Source organism: Salmo trutta, chromosome 15 (genome assembly GCF_901001165.1).
Source record: "Salmo trutta chromosome 15, fSalTru1.1, whole genome shotgun sequence".
In the NCBI taxonomy this organism is placed as follows: domain Eukaryota; kingdom Metazoa; phylum Chordata; class Actinopteri; order Salmoniformes; family Salmonidae; genus Salmo; species Salmo trutta.
This window is the reverse complement of record NC_042971.1, coordinates 11040369-11061329: the sequence shown is the minus strand read 5'-3', so window position 1 is coordinate 11061329 and position 20961 is coordinate 11040369. Positions and strand designations below refer to the sequence as shown.

At 41.5% G+C, this 20961-nt stretch overlaps 1 protein-coding gene across 4 annotated transcripts; it reads right to left on the bottom strand.

The window, feature by feature from the left end:
• Positions 1-912: 912 nt before the first annotated feature.
• LOC115148461 (heterogeneous nuclear ribonucleoprotein H) lies at positions 913-11810 on the bottom strand. 4 transcript variants are annotated; one of them, XM_029690370.1, is made up of 11 exons: positions 11704-11810; positions 10460-10566; positions 10208-10363; positions 9939-10082; positions 8271-8409; positions 7122-7318; positions 6226-6332; positions 5978-6113; positions 5748-5828; positions 5510-5605; positions 913-1541 (listed from the first exon to the last, which is right to left on the bottom strand). In XM_029690370.1, exons 2-11 carry the CDS (start codon positions 10542-10544, stop codon positions 1534-1536), a joined length of 1149 nt encoding a protein of 382 aa, XP_029546230.1. In that variant the 5' UTR covers positions 10545-10566; positions 11704-11810; the 3' UTR covers positions 913-1533. The 4 variants fall into 4 exon arrangements, with proteins under 4 accessions (XP_029546230.1, XP_029546228.1, XP_029546229.1 ...); XM_029690368.1 differs by having other exon boundaries at positions 913-1537; XM_029690369.1 differs by having other exon boundaries at positions 913-1537; positions 7131-7318.
• Positions 11811-20961: the final 9151 nt, after the last annotated feature.

The window sequence follows — 20961 nt, the reverse complement described above, 5'->3', positions numbered from 1 at the left end:
CCCCATAATAATGCCCAAGAATATGGAATGAGATGTTCGACGAGCAGTTGTCCACATACTTTTGGTCATGTAGTGTATCATATAGGCCTATTCAATGAGTGGACATGATTTAGCCTCCACTGTGATGAGAACATTCGCTGCATAACCCTATAATAAAGGAATCCTTTACAGTAGACCTAATAGTGATGGAGTAAAAAAAAAAAAAAAACATTTGAAAACTTTAATGTGTGAGGATGGAAGTTGATAGATTTTTTTTTTTTAAATGGACCAGGATAATGTGTTCACTGAAATGCAAGGCGAGCACATCAACAGGTTGGCACAAATACTGGTGCGTGTTCTGTAGGCCTTGGCTAGGTTTTCTACAACGCTCTGAGCTCGAGGTTCTGACAGGTGTGAGGTGGTATGCACTTTTCACTACTGAATGGTGTTCCTAAACCCTTCAACATTGCTTAAGATAACACCATAACTTGACACTAGGGGTCCCTGGAATGGATTAGCATACAAAGCGCAACAACTGAGGAAAGTGCCACCCAGTGCTAGAATGGGGCAGATATAGGGACAGCAGTTTTTTTTGGCAATTGAAAATTTAACAGTATGATGCCAATTGAGCATACTTTTTATTACAGTACTATCCTTTAGCGGCACCTGGGAAACCATTCCATGGAGTTTAATCCTACACCACTACATCGTGCCCCAAAATAGATTGCTTTATAAGGATGAGAGAAAAAAAAATAATTCTACATATGCATTTTAGTCATTTAGCAGACGCTGTTAACCAGAGCGACTTATAGTAGTGAATGCATACATTTCATACATTATTATTTTTTCCCGTACTGGTCCCCCGTGGGAATCGAACCCACAACCCTGACGTTGCAAACACCATGCTCTACCAACTGAGCCACACACACCAAATCAGTGAATAAATGTTTATTAATGATTTCCATTAGCAGAATCAAAACAGTGAGCGGGGATGAGACATCTATTACAAGGTTTAAAACAGCAACCAAAAATAATATCCTGTTTATAAAAAGAAGCAAATTCAACATGCCCTTTTAACATTATAAAAATCCCTCTGGCTCTAACCAAGTTTATAGGAACCATGAAAAAGGAGCAGAACATTTTTGCAGACTCACGAGGAGTAATTACAAGCAGTCATGATTACCATATTTACAAAAGCACACGTGGCTTCACAAACAGAATCCAGTCATTCAGAGTTGAACTACAAGTATAACTAGGGTGGAACCAAAATCCTTCACCCTGTGCCGTCACATTCACAAAACCAAAAACATAACATACTGGCTCCAATGATAAGGTTAAGAAAGGCCGGGGTAAAAACGTCTTCCCCTCAGCTTTCATACATTAGAGCTTTACCACTCCAATCTGTACAAAATCTGTAACCATCTCGAAAAAAAATAAAAATTTTGAACCCCCTGGATCTCCTACATGCCCCATCCGGCTCCCATGCTCATGCTGCCATTCATGCCCATGGAGCCACGGCTGCTGCCATAGTAACTGCTGCTCATCCCGCTCTGATTACCTAACAGGAGAAAGAAATATCCACATTAGGACCGATGCAGGCTTACCTTCTCCAAAACAAACTATGCAACAATACGCATGGATGCACATCAATGGTAAAATGTAAACAAGATAGCAGACACGGCATTGAGACATTTTGACACAGCGGCGCTACTGTAGATCGCAAAATAGTGTAGAAGACATTTGCTAACAAAATGTAAACCATTTTAGCTGGCTAGCTAATCTTGGTTAAACATAGGGCGAAACTATTGTTATTTAACATTATTTAGTCACCGCAAATCTCTTTGCTAGCAAACGTGACACCTTCTCAATAACAGGAAGGTGTCAATGTTTACATTGATGTGCTATGATGATGCCTCCACTTTCCCAGCGATATATTTTGGTAAGAGATGCAAATAGTGAACTGTGTAGGGCCAAGAGTTATTCTCATCTGATATGGAGTTTAAAAAATAAATAAAAATAATAATAAGGCTTAATAATGTTAACTAGGGCTGTGGCGGTCATTACATTTTGTTAGCCTGAGACTGTCAAGCATTAATAGCTGGTCTCACCGTAATTGACCATTAATTAACAAAAATGTTTCGCATGTCCTGGCTTTCACGCATAGATCTGCGTCACTGGCATGTGGGCTAAGATTTTTTAAATTTGTTTCAAAGTCTAACAAATCTACTTAATATAGCCTACACCATCGCAAACACATTTTAGACAGGTCTAAAGATGTGATCTAGTAGAACAGTATAACACTCTTGAGTTGTCCTTATGTTAGGCCCGATATGGCTGTGGGCTACACTAGCTAATTTAGCAGACAAGATTTGCTTAGAATTCAGTGCCATTATTTTATAGTATTTAAAATACAAACCAACATCACTGAATAAAATAGGATATTTTCTCAAAAACAATTCCCAAGAAGGTGCGCACATGCGTCCATTTTATGTTGCGCAGTTAACAGGTCTTCCTACATTGCATTCGTTAAGTATTCAGACCTCAACTTTTTCCACATTTTGTTACATTACAGCCTTATTCTAAAATTGATTACATTGTACTCCCTCAATCTATAGACAATACCTCAAATGACTAAGCAAAAACAGGTTTAGAACTGTGCAAATTTAAAAATAAACTGATCACATTTACAAAAGTACTCAGACCCTTCACTCAGTACTTTGTTGAAGCACCTTTGGCAGAAATCACATCCTCAAGTCTTCTTGGGTTTGACACTACAAGCTTGGCACACCTGTACTTGGGGAGTTTCTCCCATTCTTCTCTGCAGATCCTCTCAAGCTCTGTCAGGTTGGATGGGGAGCGTTGCTGCACAGCTATTTTCCGTTCTCTCCAGAGATGTTTGATCGGGTTCAAGTCCAGGCTCTGGCTGGGCCACTCAAGGACATCGGGACTTGTCCCGGAGCTACTCCTGCGTTGTCTTGGCTGTGTGCTTTGGGTCATTGTCCTGTTGGAAGGTGAAACTTCGCCCCAGTCTGAGGTCCTGAGAGCTCTGGAGCAGGTTTCCATCAAGGATCTCTCTGTACTTTGCTCTGTTCATCGTTCCCTCGATCCTGACTAGTCTCCCAGTCCCTGCTGCTGAAGAACATCCCCACAGCATGATGCTGCCACTACGCCAAAGAGTTCAATCTTGGTTTCATCAGCCAGAGAATCTCGTTTCTCATGGTCTGAGAGTCCTTTAGGTGCCTTTTGGCAAACTCCAAGCGGGCTGTCATGTGCCTTTTACTGAAGAATGGCTTCTGTCTGGCCACTTCACCATAAAGGCCTGATAGGTGGAGTGCTGCAGAGATGGTTGTCCTAGTCAGTGGAAGGTTCTCCCATCTCCACAAAGGAACTCTGGAGCACTGTCAGGGACCATTGGGTTCTTTGTCACCTCTCTGACCAAGGACCTTCTCCCTCGATTTCTCAGTTTGGCCCGGCGGCCAGCTCTAAGGGTTTCGGTGGTTGATGGGGCCACTGTGTTCTTGGGGACCCTCAATGCAACAGAAATGTGTTGACTTGTTTAACAAAATCTTGTCTTGGAGCTCTACGGACTATTCCTTCAACCTAATGACTTGGTTTTTGCTCAGACATGCACCATCAACTATGGACCTTATATAGGCAGGTGTGAGATTCAAAATCACGTCCAATCAAATGAATTTAACACACATGGACTCCAAATAAGTTGAAGAAACATCAAGAACGTTTAATGGAGTTCAATTTCGAGTCTCAAAGCAAAAGGTCTTAATACTTAGGTAAAAAAGGTTTAATACATTTGCGAAAATTCCTCAAAACCTGTTTGCCTTGTCATTGAGGAAAATATTTCATCAATTGGAGAATAAGGCTGTAACGTAACTAAATGTGGAAAAGGGGTCTGAATACTTCCCAATACTGTAGGTCAACTTTTGTACTATGGGGATTGTGTCGAGGAACAGATCTGTGGATGGGTACCAAAAAACTGAAAATAGCTGTGCAGCAACACTCCCCATCCAACCTGACAGAGCTTGAGAGGATCTGCAGAGAAGAATAGGAGAAACTCCCCAAATACAGGTGTGCCAAGCTCGTAGCGTCAAACCCAAGAAGACTCGAGGCTGTAATCATTGCCAAAGCTGATTCAACAAAGTACTGAGTAAAGTGTGAATACTTATGTAAACGTGATTTGTTTTTTTCTTTCATACATTTACAAAAATGTCTACAAATGTTAATGGTTTGTCATTATGGGGTATTGTGTGTAGACTGATGAGGAAAACACATTAGAATAAAGCTGTAACGCAACAAAATGTGGAAAAAGTAGAGGTCTGAATGCACTGTATTCCACTGGTCAACTTATCCTTCTGTGCAAAAAATAAATATTCCATACATGCTCTGGGACAGCTGTGGGATGCAATAGATCCCAATTTAATACAACCAATCATATAAAAAAATACTTTAAAAAGCAATGACGCTGATGCAACAGATCAGAACGTTTAGCTTAAAATGTTGATAAACTATTAGGCTATTTCTTCACGTAAGCCAGCAATGCGCACACGGCAGTAGGCTGTAAGCACGAATGTTCCAAAAAGCAATCAATTTGCTGGATGCAACTATGCATGTAATGCTTTATTATTAAGGTAAAGGTTATGGTGAAAATGTTCTTCCCCAACTTGAAACTCACGTGCTGCGTGTGTATGCCAGTCGGGCTCTACACCGGTTGTAAAGCAGATTAATGTGCTTCATTTAAAGAAGTTATTTGGCCACTTTAGTTTTGAAACAAACCTTCTCCAAACATATAGGCCTATGGACTAGACTACATGATGCATGTGACTAATTTGAAAAAAGCACAAAAAAGGCCTGAGCTATTTGCCTTGGTACACACAGTGGGCATCATTTAAAAGTGATAATACATAATTCACAAGTGATAGTCTGATGGGTGACATAAGCCTATTCTTAATTTTGTGTTGTCTTTACATGTGCTGCTAAATAATATGTGTCAAATTAGTTTTGATTTAGAATGGATCATTATCATGCACCTGTCAGGAACAGGGGCATGGGAAAAAAATACATACATGTAATCTATGCACTTTAATAGCGAATGGAGGACGCTTTTCCCGTGGTTCATTTTCATACCAGCCAGGTAGGCTATACTCCTGTCGTAAAGCAAAGCAATGGGCTTAATATTAGGAAAGTTGATAAATAGGCCTAGCATAGAGGCTATCAAAACTGTACTCACGCAATTGCATAGCCTATAGAAATGTCGCGCATGTTATCGAAGACATTTGCATTGATGTCAGAGTGATTAGCAGGACAATAGAGTGCCGAGTACCAGGCAGTTAACCAGTTTGGTAGGATACTAATGACCAGCAGCAGAGCTGGGAGAAGCCTAGTTACTGTGACTAAACGGTCACGTGGAATTTGACTGCGGTCATGACTCGTGACCGCCGGTGTGGCGGTAATAAGGTCACCGTAACAGCCCTAGTAACAACCCTCCTGTGACAGGCAGCAGAGAGCTGACACTTACTGTAATCATTGTACCCCCCCATGCTGGACTGGCTGCTGTAACCACCCGTGTAACCAGCGCTCATCTGCTGGCTGCCTCCATAGGAAGATTGGTTGGCTGTGGAAAATAGAACTCTCAAATAAAATAACAATATGGCGTTCGTCCAATTAATGCCAAATTCTGCACAAAGAACTCTACCCCCGTTGGCCCAGAATATCCACTTTTATACCTTCATCTATCCCTAACTGAAAATACTCACCTACAGCACTCATCTGGCCACCATAGCCTCCATTACTGCCCCCTGCTGTTGAGTTGAGGAACAACTCAACATAACGGTGCTCTGATAAGGAAGAGCGAGAGGGCAGTTACATCAAACTTCTTAATTGGATTAAAAAACTATGGATTTAGGATGCAACTATCCAGACAGGAAGGGTAAATAAAGTAAAATCGTGTAAAGGGCGATGACGCATCAAATTACTGCCGACTCACGCATGTTGGCTTTATCCTTTGACATAGCTGCCACAGCATCCTCATGTGTGGCAAACTCCACATCAGCCTCTCCAGTCATCCTTCCATCTGGACCAACCTCGATGTGCACACGCACTGGGTTCAATGGCGAGAAAAACTACATGGGAGAAAATTGAGACAATTAGCATTCCCAGTCAGTAATTGTTCACCTTCCCATCAGTGACCGTCAACAGATGACTGTATATTATGTAACTAGTTCTGGTGCTCACACTGTAGACGTCAGTCTCTGTTGCCCGGTAAGGAAGCCCCCTCATGTGCACACAGTGTCCAGTCGTACTCTGAAAACTTGAACCACCATCGCCATAACGATCTGAACCTATAGTCGTTAGGAAAGTCGACAGAGGTAGAAAGCTTACAAATTGTTCCACCTACGAAAACATTAAATACAACTCAAACTCCAGTGTGCTTTCTACCAGGGGTTGGAACCTAAATAATTTTTCAATCATTTCATTCTGTACAGAACCATAATTGTTTTCCCCCACTGTTCCCAACCAGCAAAATACAGTCCTGAACCGGTTGAGCTAGCTAGCAAGCTTGTGTGTGCAGACCGGTACCAGAATTAAAAACATTGTATCCTTAACTTGCATTGAAGTTCGTCCATTAATCTCAAAGTAATTAAAAATCTCATCTTCTGAATCAAGCTTGTACCTGTGCTATGCCTATGCTTCGGAGGGGCAGTTAGCCAGCACAAGCAAACATTTTCAGCTTGCAGGCAGACACTGGACTAAGTTTGAGTGAGAGTGAGGGCTTTGCATAGGCACTTTGTGCATTTTGTTGTGGGACTAGAAAAGGTGTCTAGGAACATTTAGTTTTTAACTGGTTCCTACGCTTAAAAAAAAAAAATAATGGTTCCGTTTCAGAACAATATGGATCACTTCCGTTCCTGGTTACGTTTCTACTCCTTTAAAAATATTCTGGTCTTGTTCCCTGAACAGGTTCAAACCTTTGCATTCTAATATCCAAAGCATTCTTCAAGAAACATTCAGTTTTCCCTTGCTGCTATGTCCCATCACCACTCACCTGAGATTTCCAAAGAAACCAGAAAAAAAGTGTAGAAGGATGGAAGGGACAAAGTACTTCATTCTCACATAGCCTTTATTCTCACCAGCCTCACCTCCGCCGTAGGCCCCACGGCGCATCCTGTCAAAGGAGCCTCCGCGGCTCATGCCATTGTAGCCACGGCCGCCACCACCACCAGGCCTGTCGTAGGGGCCTGGTCTCTGCATGCCACCCATCGTTTTGCGTGGGGGATCGTAATTTGTCCGCACCTCTGCATCGCTGCTCTTGAATATCTCAATATACCTACAGGCACACAGACAAGCATTAGGCCAGGGTCCTGGACCCAAAAGGTTTAACGGCTATTGAGGAGAATACTGTACATGGAGCAAAAAATAAAAAATCTGCCAGTACTAAGGACATAGGTCTGTAGCATGTTCGTCCTGTTGCTCACAGCCATGCATGTCAATCATAGAGTATCTATAAGCTAATTGATGCCTCTGAAACTATGTATTTTTACTGACTGAACATCGATGTCTCTTAATTGTTAAGGTTAATGATAAACATAGCCCCTGGAACGATAAAGCTATTTTCCTGTTGATGTCTTAAATAAACTAGCACTGAGAAGTCAACAAAAAAACCATAGAGAATGAACCATAGAGAATTACACTTGTCAGTGTAGAAATGCCATCATTGACCCCAGACAACCAAAGCTTTCCTTGTGACTGCAGGATCCATGGTCCAAGGAAGACTGGGTCTCAGTTACACATTGTGTGACATGAGGGTCTGTGGATTAGTGCTGAGTGAAAAATGGTAACTTCTAGGGGGGGGGGGACACACCATGATATCAAGGCGCATTTAAAAAAAAAAAAGAGATGCCACATTTAAATTACACCCAAAATTAGCATATTAATTGGTGTGTAGATCAAAAGCATGTGTTTTTATCCGACCCAGTTTAGTGACATATTGTGAACTTTATTTACCAAAGGTGTTTCCTGACCACGAGTGGAAGTCAATCGAAAACTCAAAAAAACCAAGTCCAGGACAATCACTCAGCACTAAAGTATTTTTTGGCAAAAAAATAAGTGAATCTCTGAATTCGACGAGGCTATGGTTGATGATCTCATATGGATACATGTATGAATGTCCTTGTTGAATGTGTAGGTTCTTGACATGTGTCATTACGACAGAAGACGATTGTGGCAACAGATGAATACCATAAGAAAAGCAGCTTAGCCAGCCAACCATCCATCCCCACCTGTGCCCTATTCTTTCCTTGTGTTTCTTTAGAGCCTTTTCAGCTATATCCTGTGAAGCAAACTGCACGAAGGCCTCCCCCGTACTCCTCCCCTGGAAGTCCACCGGCAATGTTATCCCATTTGGCACGATTTCCAACCCTTCAACCCAAGGACAGATAACCCCAGCGGGGGACATATTAAATGACATGCCCATTCAGTGTTGTTGCTCTTTTTCTGCTAAAACAACAAAATGAAAACACATCAGACACGAGAACCCTATGAAAAGAAAAGCCTTATGAACAGCGAACCAGATGGGTGTCACCATTTTGATCATTAACTTACTTTTTTTGTACTTCATTCAGGGAACATAAATGAAATAAAGGGATCCATAGAATATTCGGGAGATATTAAGTTATTATACCAGTTTCAGGTGATGCTACAGCTGAATGCATGACAGTTTGAATTTAAAGTAACTGCCCAGTGTTTCCAGTTATATATAATTAACTACAATATGAGTGAAATAGCCTTCCTTTATGTAAAAATAAATACATTGTGTTGAATGGTGTGGGCATACCAACAGCAAAATTGTGTGGATGTATACTGGTCAATAAAAATAAGTAAACACCTGATTGGCCAGCACAGCCAGTGAGCCAATGCGACGTCTTGGCCAAAAACATATGAGGAAATCACAAGCATTTACAAAATGGTCTGTTTGATACACAAGTCTGAAGTGGGGGTTTTGGAAGTGTTTCTTTACTCATGTATGCTTTGGACACAAAAAAATGAACACAAGCTTTTAAAAAGGTGAGATTCTCACTGGACAGTTACTTTAAGATTAATCCAAAACAGAAGTATCCATCTTTAATCTAATCTGTCTCAGTTCTGTTTGACTATCATGGTGAAGTATGTTTATATCAAAGAGTTCAGATGCCAATTCAATGTCAAAGAGACATTTGAGATAAGAATTTTCCTTCAGCCAAATCCTGAACTACAGGCAGTGTGTTTTCAGAGTCATGTTGATATCAACTAAGGGTGATTATCTTAAAGCATATGTCACATGAAGCAATCGGATGCAATATATGTGGCTTGCAAAACAAGTTGCATATGTGCTGCTCAGTATCAGCCTGCAACTTGGTTGCATTGCATGAAATAAAAGTCTATCCCATTGTACTTAATGTCAAATCAGTGAGCAGAAACACGTTTACATGACTTGTCATATCGTTCCTGTTGTCAGTGCTGCTACAATCCGCAAATGAGACTTGCCAAATGGGAAATGTATAAAACATTCTAGACATGGTTAGTCATCATGGTTCATGTAGATGTCTGGCAGTCAATAAATGCAATTTTAATAGTGAATCCAAACGGTTTTGTCCAGTTTCGAATGGAATTGTCAAACATGAACTGCACTAGCTAGCTAATCTCGTTTCTAGCTTGGTTAGCTAGCTAGCGTGGCAAAACATGGTCAGCAAATAGGCTACATTTTGGCTAGCTAGCTAAATTGAACCGCAAGCTTTGTCTATATCGCTAATGTTCGAATTACCAAACAGTTGGATAAACAAATCATTTATGAAACCATGATGTATGACAAGATTGGATGTTGCATGCGATTTCAATTGCGTTTGTTTTGCTTAATGTGAGACAGGCTTAAGAATTAATCAGAATGGAGGGAAAAAGAACACCAAACACACCTGAGAAGAACTGGACAATCTCCTCCTTGCTACAGCCGAAGGGAAGGCCACGCAGCCGCACCAGCCCATCCCCCTCAGTCTCCGGGCAGTTTGGACCGGTGTGCTTCATGACCCAATCCATCTCCACATTGTTCGATTTGAATACTGAGAAGAAAGAAATTAATGCGGGATAGTTTGGCATCTAATCCTCTCCCAGAACATGTTGTTGGCACAATCACCTTAAAAAGACAAGTCACTATTGGAACAGGGAGACAAAACCTTATTAATACCTTCCACATATCGGTGACCCAGGGTCTCTCGGTCTTTCTTGACGGCAATCTTCAGGTCATCCTCCGACTCCAGCTCTACGAAGGCCTCTCCGCTTGGCCTGCCCTCGCGAGTGTAGGTGAAATGGATGCTTGTGCCGTTGTTTGCAACTTTACAATCTGGAATATTTTTAGACCAATTTAGTCACCTGAAAATATGTCAGACTTCCTTACAGGCTCATTTTCATTTAACAATATAAGTAGCTAGGTTCTTACCGGAGAAAAATCTTGACACTTCATCCACAGCGCAAGACCAGGGAAGGCCACGAATACGCACCACAAATCCCTCTCCGTCTGCCATGGTTGTTTACGGTCGGTCAGCCCTTTGAGACAGAATCAACAAGTAAGATACTATACAGTCACATCTAGATGGGCTAATATTTTAGGAAAATTACCATATTCCAGGTGACCATGTAGTTAAGGGTTGTAGCTAAATATAAATTGGCCAGCTGGCAAGAGTGCCAGACTTTGTTCTCCTTGGTAGTCTGTGGTTCAGCAAACGGGTCAGGACTGCACCATCTGGGTAGCCAAAAGGCCGACAGATGGTGATAGACAACATCCCGAACTAGCATTAGACACTGTAGCATGGCGGTGGAAAAGAAAGTATGCCATTGTTTCCCCTGTGTTTTCCCGCCTTTCTCACCATTTATATAGAGTTAAATGAGGAAATCGACGGATTTCAAACGACATTTTATTTGTCACATACACGTTTAGCAGATGTTTCGAAATGCTTGTATTTGAAGCCTGAATGGAGAATGTTTTATGTACGAACCGGTCCACCGGGGATAATAGCCGGTTGTATACGTTCCCTTTGGATTATAAAAATAAAACGACTCAGTATCGCCACCTGCCGGGATTTGGCTTTTAGAGGTAAAGCAAGCGCGCATCACTCAATATCTTCAAAGCAGAACTCGAGAAACGCAGAATCTGAATACAATTTAATTTGGGAAAGACTAGGTACTTACGTTAAGAAAATGAACATTTATTCAACACTCAATGGCATAGCCATTTGAGTTGCTAACTAAAACAGTAACATTTCATTATTTTTACGGACTGGCCTAAAAAAAAAAAAAAAAAAAACAGCAACTAGGCGGCTCGCGAACATTTTAATGAATGAGTATAGTTACGTAGTTAATATTATCAGTTGTTAGGCTCTGATATTCTCTTGGACGTATGTTATCTAAACTATCAAGTATGTAAGTGCCTGAATCATAATTTACAAAACCAGCAACAATAGTTTGCAACCCTTTTACTAGTCTTAAACACGTTACTGGCTAGTTAGACAAAGCATGCTATCGGCACGCAGACAAACACGTCGCAGGCCTCAAGGCTTATCCAGTAATCGACGTCAGTCTACAATTAGAAAACTCAAGTATACATACTTGAATCATGAATTCTTACAAATGCACTAACTTAGCTAACCTTTCATCTTTAATATAATGCAACCAAAATGAAAATACCTTGATTTCTCTTTTCTGATTAGGTGGGTGTTCGGCGATAGCTCCTGACTGGACTTGCGTTCCACTTTTGCACCAGAGCGCATGCGACGTGCACCACCGGAAACGCAAAGCCTTCTTCTTTTTGGGGGTTGGCATCCAATATTTTGCATTACCGCCCCCCGCTGGACTATAATATAAATCCATCATACTTTGTGATTCAAAAGGGGAAAAGGAGAAAAAAATAACAATTACACAAAAATACACCCTTCCAACTAACCCTACACTCATTTAAAACCCACTACCCCATTCCGCTACCTTGACATTATCTGCTCCTGCACCATGCCAATGGCCTGGGAGGACTGGACACCACCACTCAACACACCCTGTAACTCTTCTGAAATCAAATTTTTTATTTATTTATTTCACCTTTATTTAACCAGGTAGGCAAGTTGAGAACAAGTTCTCATTTACAATTGCGACCTGGCCAAGATAAAGCAAAGCAGTTTGACAACATACAACAACACAAAATAAATAAAATAAATAAATACAGTAGGGGAAGAGGTAGTAGTTTGGGCTAAATTATAGATGGGCTATGTACAGGTGCAGTGATCTGTGAGCTGCTCTGACAGCTGGTGCTTAAAGCTAGTGAGGGAGATAAGTGTTTCCAGTTTCAGAGATTTTTGTAGTTCGTTCCAGTCATTGGCAGCAGAGAACTGGAAGGAGAGACGACCAAAGGAGGAGTTGGCTTTAGGGGTGACCAGAGAGATATACCTGCTGGAGCGCGTGCTACAGGTGGGTGCTGCTATGGTGACCAGTGAGCGGAGATAAGATAAGATAAGGGGGAAATCTCTAATATCAAAATACTTCTCTGCAGCTGCCAGAGATCTACGTTCCATTTCTGCAGTACAGTTGATAACCATTGCCATGAACGCTAAGAAGCCAACCTTATTGAAGAATATATCACTCGTTGGCCTATCCCTCTGTGCTGGCACAGATCTACTATTCACATGGATCCTCTCATGATCCCTCACACTTGACCCATCCTCCTCTACTTTCTTCACTGCCTCAGCATACGACACCTTCTGCACAACTACTCTAGCCACCTCAAACTGCCTCTCTCGCACCGGACACTTCCGATCCCCAGCAACATGGAATTTCAGTTGACAAGCACAACTTTATCCACTGAAACAACACAATTCTCTATCCAGACAAATGGATCCGCCAAAAGGCAAGAATCCACTTTCTTCAAAAATCTTACTCCTACTTGACCAAATTGTTCTTTATCATGCCCATTGATGGCAGGCATCGGTTCCGAGCTCTTCACCACACATAACACCTGACTTAACTCGCCCTCATTCACTTTCATTTCACCTCCAGAACTCGGTCTGGCGCACTACTCACTCTGTTTGCGCTTGACACCAATCTTCTTCGACACCCCATCTCCATTTTTATCTTCCTCAAATTCAAATCCAAACTCTGCTTTCCTCATTCTCTTCGACCTCTTCTTCTCAACTCCATCTCATAATCGTCCTGCTCACCTCGGAAACATGTCTTCTCTGGGCCCAGACATTTCGAGAGCATGAGCAGTGGCCATACAGAAAAAAAGTATTCTCAAATTCCTTTCCTCACTAGTTAGTTAAACGTGGAAAAGCGTTGAATAGCCTATGCAAACCATTTAATGGGGGTTTCCACTAGATAGCGTAGCCAAGGTCAAACTTGGCTAGGCTCTATCGTAAAAATGTATGTAAACAAAAATGTGCTATTTGGTCTTAATTTAAGGTTAGGGTTTATGCATAAGGTTTAGTGTGGTTAAGGTTAGGGTTAAAGTTAAGTAAGTTTAAGATCACATTTTAAAAAGATAAATAGTAGTAATAGACAGGGTTTATGACTTTGTGGCTATGGTAACTACCAACCCAAAGATTGTGCTGTATCGCCTTAGTGGAAACCAAGACTGTTCTCAGGGCAGGTCTGCCGGTTTCAACCAACAGAAGCGACTTTTCGTAGCAGGTTAGGAGGAGACGGTTCTAGCCTTTTAGGGGCCCTAAGTGAGATTTGGTTGGGGAGCCCCCCCCACCTCTCTGCAAAACATGATCACATGATGACTGAATTGCGCATCGCAAAGTTTTAACCAAGACTTTGAACAAAACTTTTTAAAATACCTGGTTTGAATACCCATTGTTGTCTTAGTTAGCATTTACAGATAAATATCACAAGTTGAAACGTCTTTCCTACCCTACCGGCTACCGATGTCATTCAATTCTGTAAGCTGCTCCATGCTACAACCAGTTGAGATCTGCTAGCTTTTGCTGCCTTATTCTGCAGAAATTTGTAAGGCGTTATACGTGCCTATATCTAGATGTAATATTCAACTAACAACTGATAAGGCAATGCCGCCATAGAGTGATTATTGGAAGAATCAAACCATTCATGCAACGAGAACTGGAAGCACCAACTGCTAGGAAAGCAACCTGGTCTCAGAGCATTTCGTATTATTCTGTACATAAGTCCGAGCCACTTTATTTAGTAATATGCAGTATGTTACGTTTTGTATGGTTACACAAGACAGATGATTACTTAAGGCAAAAAACAAAAGGAGGATGGTTGGTCGGTGTATAACGCATACGTCTAGCAACCCAAAGGTTGCGAGTTCAAATCTCATCACTGACAACTATAGAATTTTTGATAATTAGCAACTTTTCAACTACTTACAGTTAGGGAAAAAAGTATTTGATCCCCTGCTGATTTTGTACGTTTGCCCACTGACAAAGAAATTAAAAGTCTATAATTTTAATGGTAGGTTTATTTGAACAGTGAGAGACAGAATAACAACAACAAAATCCAGAAAAACGCATGTCAAAAATGTTATAAATTGATTTGCATTTTAATGAGGGAAATAAGTATTTGACCCCTCTGCAAAACATGACTTAGTACTTGGTGGCAAAACCCTTGTTGGCAATCACAGAGGTCTGTCTCTCACTGTTCAAATAAACCTACCATTAAAATTATAGACTGATCATTTCTTTGTCTGTGGGCAAACGTACAAAATCAGCAAGGGATCACAAACTTTTTTCCCTCACTGTATGCGCAAAGCAAGATACAGGTCTTTCCCAAAGTTGCGTCACAAGGAGTGCCTGCTCCCTCTGATCTGAAGAAACAAACAAAAATCACAAGTCCACTTCAGGTTACCTTCACCGACTCAACAGCACCCACCATCTTTTTCACTCAACCTGAAACCACCCATGGATCAGCCAAACGGCCTGTTTCCACCCTCTTCTTCTCACTCCCACTGGACCAAACGTATCATTATCAGAATCATGTCCATCAACGCAAGGCTTGTGCTCCGAGCTCCTCACAACACCGTCTACCCATCCATTTCACCTCCAGAGCTCGAACTAGCATCCGGCTCACTCTGTTTGAGATTGACACCAATCTTCCTCAAACATACCCTGTCTCTTGTTACCCTCTCTCTTGTTAACAGATTCAAACCCATCCTCTGCCTCCCTTAGTCTTTTCAACCTCCTGTTTCCTCCAATCATCCTCCCTTAACCAATTACCCGACTCCTGAAAATATTCAACTTTTCCAAGCCGAAATCTCCTTTTAGCCTCCACTTCAAACTCAAGCCATCAGAATCTTCGTTGCACCACCATCCACGCAACCTTCCATAGCAGCCTGGTCTCATAGACTAGATGTAACATAGTCAACTTTAAACTGGGACACTGAAATTAGTATGATATGTTAAGTTTAGTATGGTTACATAAGCCAGATGGTTACGGTTGGCTTATAACCTGAACGTCTAGCAACCCAAAGGTTGTGAGTTCGAATCTCATCATGGACAACTTCAGCATTTTAGCTAATTATCCAGTTTAACTACTTACTACTCTTTAGCTACTTTGCAACTACTTAGCATGTTAGCCAACCCTTCCCCTAACCCCAATCTTAACTATTTTAGCTAACCCTGACCTTAACCCTTTAACCTAACTCCTAAACTTAACCCCAACCCCTAAGCCTAACCCCTAGCCTAGTTAACGATAGTCAGCTAGCTAACATTAGCCACCAGCTAGAATTAGTAACATATCATGTCACGTCTGCTCCCCCTCTTCCCCCCCTGGCGCTCGAGGGCACCAGGCTGCTCTACATCACGCACTCCTGCCATCAATTACGCATACCTGCCTTCCCTCGTCACTCACATCAGCGATATTGGACTCACCTGGACTCACTCAAATCACATGTTTATTACCTCCTCTACATTTGTCAGTTCCCCAGCTCTGTTCCCCGCTGCTGCATTAATTGTTACTTGTCTTCTGACTCTGTTCCTGTCTCGTTCCATGTCCGTTCCATATTAAATGTTTGACTCTCCAACCTGCTCCACCTCTCCAGCGTCATCCCCTGTGACATATCATACGTTTAGAAAATTCGTAACATATTGTACGTTTTGCAAATTCTTAATATATAATACGAATTGTAATTTGTAACATCTCATACGAAATGGGTGATGGACATCCACAAATTAATACCGTACAAAACGTAACATAAACTAAGTGGAATGTCTAGGATTTGCCTACAGAATCATTTGAAATGCTCTGAGACCAGGTTTTCCATAGCAGTCTGGGCTGTAGTTAAATATTGTGCCCCCCTCTCCCTCTCATACTAGTTGCTAGAATGAGAGGGAGAGAAAGAATGAATCTGAGGAATAACTTAGCCTCACATGGTATCTGATTATCACAATACTGTAATTTATGCATGGAAACATGTCATGACATATTCTTCTAATGAGATATAGCTAAGTTGACAGTTGTGTGTCTGTCTGTGTTATATCTTTATAGTGGCAGATACCTGAGCTGATTCCAGACCAGCTGGACAGGACATACTCCAATCAAACTTCCAGGGGAACCCTTTAGCTTTTGTCAGTTTACACACACAAGGTTACAACATGCCTCTGCATCATAAATTACAGTGTGTTCCCCAGCCCGGTCTAGTGACCACCATCCTCTGGACTCATCCTTCCTAAACAGACAGGTATACCCATCACTGGGACATTGTCATTATATCATCATGACGGACATTACCACCTTATGTAATGGTGGATGTGTACTGTTGAGAAGAGCCCATGAGTAAGTATTTCACTGCAACGCTTAGCCTACTGATATTCAGTACAAATCTTGATTTCCATCTTTCCAGACACAATACTAATTGTATTGTGTCTGTATCTATGTTGTGTAGCACCAGATTAGTATCCAGTGAGCCGATGTGAGATTGACAACATAAGAAGAGGTGTGCTTAAGGAGGATGGAACATGGAGGAAGTTCAACATGAGGGCCATTTCCACAGGAGATACACACACACACACACACACACACACACACACACACACAGTTTACTGGGTTGACACAGAAAGGTTACAGTACTAATGATTTGAGTCACGTGTGTGTGTGTGTGTGTGTGTGTGTGTGTGTGTGTGTGTGTGTGTGTGTGTGTGTGTGTGCTTGATTAAAGAGGAAGAAGCTGCTGACACTTGATGAGCTGCGGGTCGTATTAATGATGTGTTATTGTTATATTCTTTAATCACTTCTTCGATTTCGGTTTTAATTATTTCGGTTGAATACTGTAACACAGAATTAAACAATTAATGAAAGTCCCATGATGGTAATGACTGCCCATTACTGCTTCATCACTTATTAAACATTTATTAACATTACTTTAATAAAATATTTCAGTTGTTGTGTATATTACATTTGTTTTATTTGATGACTTTTTTATTTAATTCCAAGTCAACATCTCACCTCTATAGAGCTGCTGCCTATGTTTTCTGACAAAATCACTATTTTGTAGTTCTTCAAAGTAAATAAGGCATACTTTTTTGACTGCTGAATTCCAACTATCAATCAGTTAGATCATGTATTTTCAGGTAGAGATACCTCAGGAAGCAAGCTCTCTATATCCCCTCACAATCGTGCATTCTTCTGCCTCTTCTGTAGCAACACAGAAGAAGCACAGACATCGGGCAAGTAGATGCGCAATGGATTATGGTCATTGTAGTTAATTACCTCATTTTATACCCTAAACTATTGGTTAAAAGCTCAGCACGAACAAGTGGAATACTTAATCACCTGCAAACTGCATCCAGAATAGCTGCCAGGGTAGGAATAATTAGGTACTGAGATTACCTCAATCATCTAAACTGGAACAACCATCCCAGTAACGGGTGCAATAAATTAAACTATTACCAGATTTAATTAGTTTAGAAAAATGTATCTTATTTATCTTTGTGTAGCATAAAATTAATTAACAAATCAATACAGATATTAAAACAAACAATTTTGAAAATCCTTCTGCAATAGAGCACGCTGGGATATAAAATATATATATGGCTCAATTTAGAACCCTTTTCGCCTTCCAAAGAATCCTTCTTGGCTTCCAAAAAAGACAACAAAGAACCATTTCTTCCAAAAACGGTTCTTAGGATGCTAAAAGTTATAGGTAGAACCCTTTGCCTTACAAAGAACACTTTTGGAACCCTTTTTTCAGAGAGTGCATAGATTCAACATTTGGCTAGCCTGATCCCAGATCTGTTTATGCTGTTTTGCAAAGTCCTACTGTCTGATTGTTACTATAGGAGTTTTTTACCTAGGTAAATGTTTTGGGAAAGCCTGGCTTCTCTTGGCATCCATGAATACACACCATTGGTAGGCAGAGACGAATAGAGAGAGATGGGAATAGTATGTGCTTCAGTAAAGTGGGTTTCTTAGCATCCAAAGCCATGTTTGTCAACTGTACTGAAGAAATGGAACGTAAGTCACAGAAAATAGAGGTTCTGGTGGCAGCTGCAGAGAAGATCTTGGGATTGCGAGGTTTTACTGCAGAGGAGTTGCAGGGGGTGTTGAGTGGTAGTGTTCTGTCCTCCAATACCTAATCCTACTCCAGACAGGGTTAAATCATTTAATGGGTGGTGATTTTTGTGTGAGGGCTAATAGTTGGCAAGGTCATTTTCTTTGTTCACAATTTTGTCTTACCGGAATGTAATGTAGGTCAGTGGAGGCTGCTGGGGGATGATGGCTCATAATAATGTCTGAAACAGAGCAAATGGAATGGCATCAAACACATGGAAACCATATATTTGATACCATTCCACTTATTCTGCTCCAGCCGTTACCGCGAGCCAGTCGTCCCCAATTAAGGTACCACCAACCTGTGATGTAGGTAGGCCGTGACTAGCCTCACACTCCAGTACAGTAGATGGCGTGTATGCAACAAAAAGTTGGATGCAATTCGCCAACCAAATCCCAAAGAAGAAGAAAGACGGTGAGGGCAGGTGTTTAGTAGACGGGAGCGAAGGACACAGTGTTTTACCTGATTCAGCTAGTCCTAAGGAGGACTCCGGTACACAGCAGGCGGGGGCGACGCCGTGTGCTAGTACTGCTTTCTAGTTAGCACACCATGTCGCCCCAGCCTCCCGCCTGCTGTGCTAGCGGGAGGCCGGGACTACCGGTTGACAGTGTCCTTCGCCCCACCTGTCGAGCATGATTTTCTCCGGTACACAGCAGGCAGCAAGCTCGTTAGCACACGGTGTCACCCCAGTCTTCCGCCTGCTGTGCTAGTTCATGAGGGAACCAATGGGATGCTCGAGTGGGGGCATTCCTGCAGATGCAAGAATGCTCACATGCAGGAATGCCCCGAATTGCAGGCTGCAGTTCCACACTATTGGATTGTCACGCCACTCTGCTCCTGTGTCCCTTTGCCCAAGGCTTTTGTACCTTGGCAGTCTAGGTTTTGTGTTTATAACTAGCAAAATAATTTAGCAAATATATCTTTCTTTTTATAATGGTAACACCTGTGAGAATATGTTCATGACAACAGTTTTGAAAAAAGAACTAAGAAAATATCCAGAGAAAACATCAGTGAGTTTACACAGCCAGAGCTGGCTACAATTTTGGCTAACTAGCTACACAACTACATTTTTATCTGAGGAGAGTTAGTTAGCTATCGATCTATTTATAAAATTAGATAGCTATCTGAGTGTTTAGCTTTTAACGCTACCTGTGTTTGGTCTGATTTTACTCAACCCATCCTGCCAAATCATCAGCAGTACATCAGGGGTGTATCGATTACGGCGATTCTGTTGCAAAACATTTCGTCTGTTGCAGAAACCGTTTACTCCAAATGGTAAACGCAAACGAGAGTTTCTATTAGACAAATTCAGGTAGGTCCCTCCCTGTTTTGTTCTGTTTGCTACTGTTTAACTTAATGTAGCAGGCTTAAAAGAAAAGCCTGAAACTAGATCCCCTTCATCAGCATTTCACAAACTCTGTGCATGTTTTGATTTTTGCCCTAACACTACACAGCTGTTTCAAATGATCAAAGCTTGATGATTAGTTTTTAGCAAAAAACAAAACGTGCACCCTCGGGGTCCCAATGACCGTCTTTGGGAAACCCTGCCCTACATTACAACCCAAAGATTCCTTGATGCCCTTCCAGACTCCCTCTGCCTACCCAAGGACGTCAGAGGACAAGAATCAGTTAACCACCTAACCGAGGAACTCAATTTAACCTTGCGCAATACCCTAGATGCAGTTGCACCCCTAAAAATTAAAAACATCTGTCATAAGAAACTAGCTCCCTGGTATACAGAAAATACACGAGCTCTGAAGCAAGCTTCCAGAAAATTGGAACGGAAATGGCGCCACACTAAACTGGAAGTCTTCCGACTAGCTTGGAAAGACAGTACCGTGCAGTATCGAAGAGCCCTCACTGCTGCACGATCATCCTATTTTTCCAACTTAATTGAGGAAAATAAGAACAATCCGAAATTTCTTTTTGACACTGTCGCAAAGCTAACTAAAAAGCAGCATTCGCAAATGGAGGATGGCTTTCACTTCAGCAGTAATAAATTTATGAACTTCTTTGAGGAAAAGATCATGATCATTAGAAAGCAAATTACGGACTCCTCTTTAAATCTGGGTATTCCTCCAGGGCTCCATTGTCCTGAGTCTGCACAACTCTGCCAGGACCTAGGATCAAGGGAGATACTAAAGTGTTTTAGTACTATATCTCTTGACATAATGATGAAAATAATCATGGCCTCCAAACCCTCAAGCTGCATACTGGACCCTATTCCAACTAAACTACTGAAAGAGCTGCTTCCTGTGCTTGGCCCTCCTATGTTGAACATAATAAATGGCTCTCTATCCACCGGATGTGTACCAAGCTCACTAAAAGTGGCAGTAATAAAGCCTCTCTTGAAAAAGCCGAATCTTGACCCAGAAATTATAAAAAAAACTATC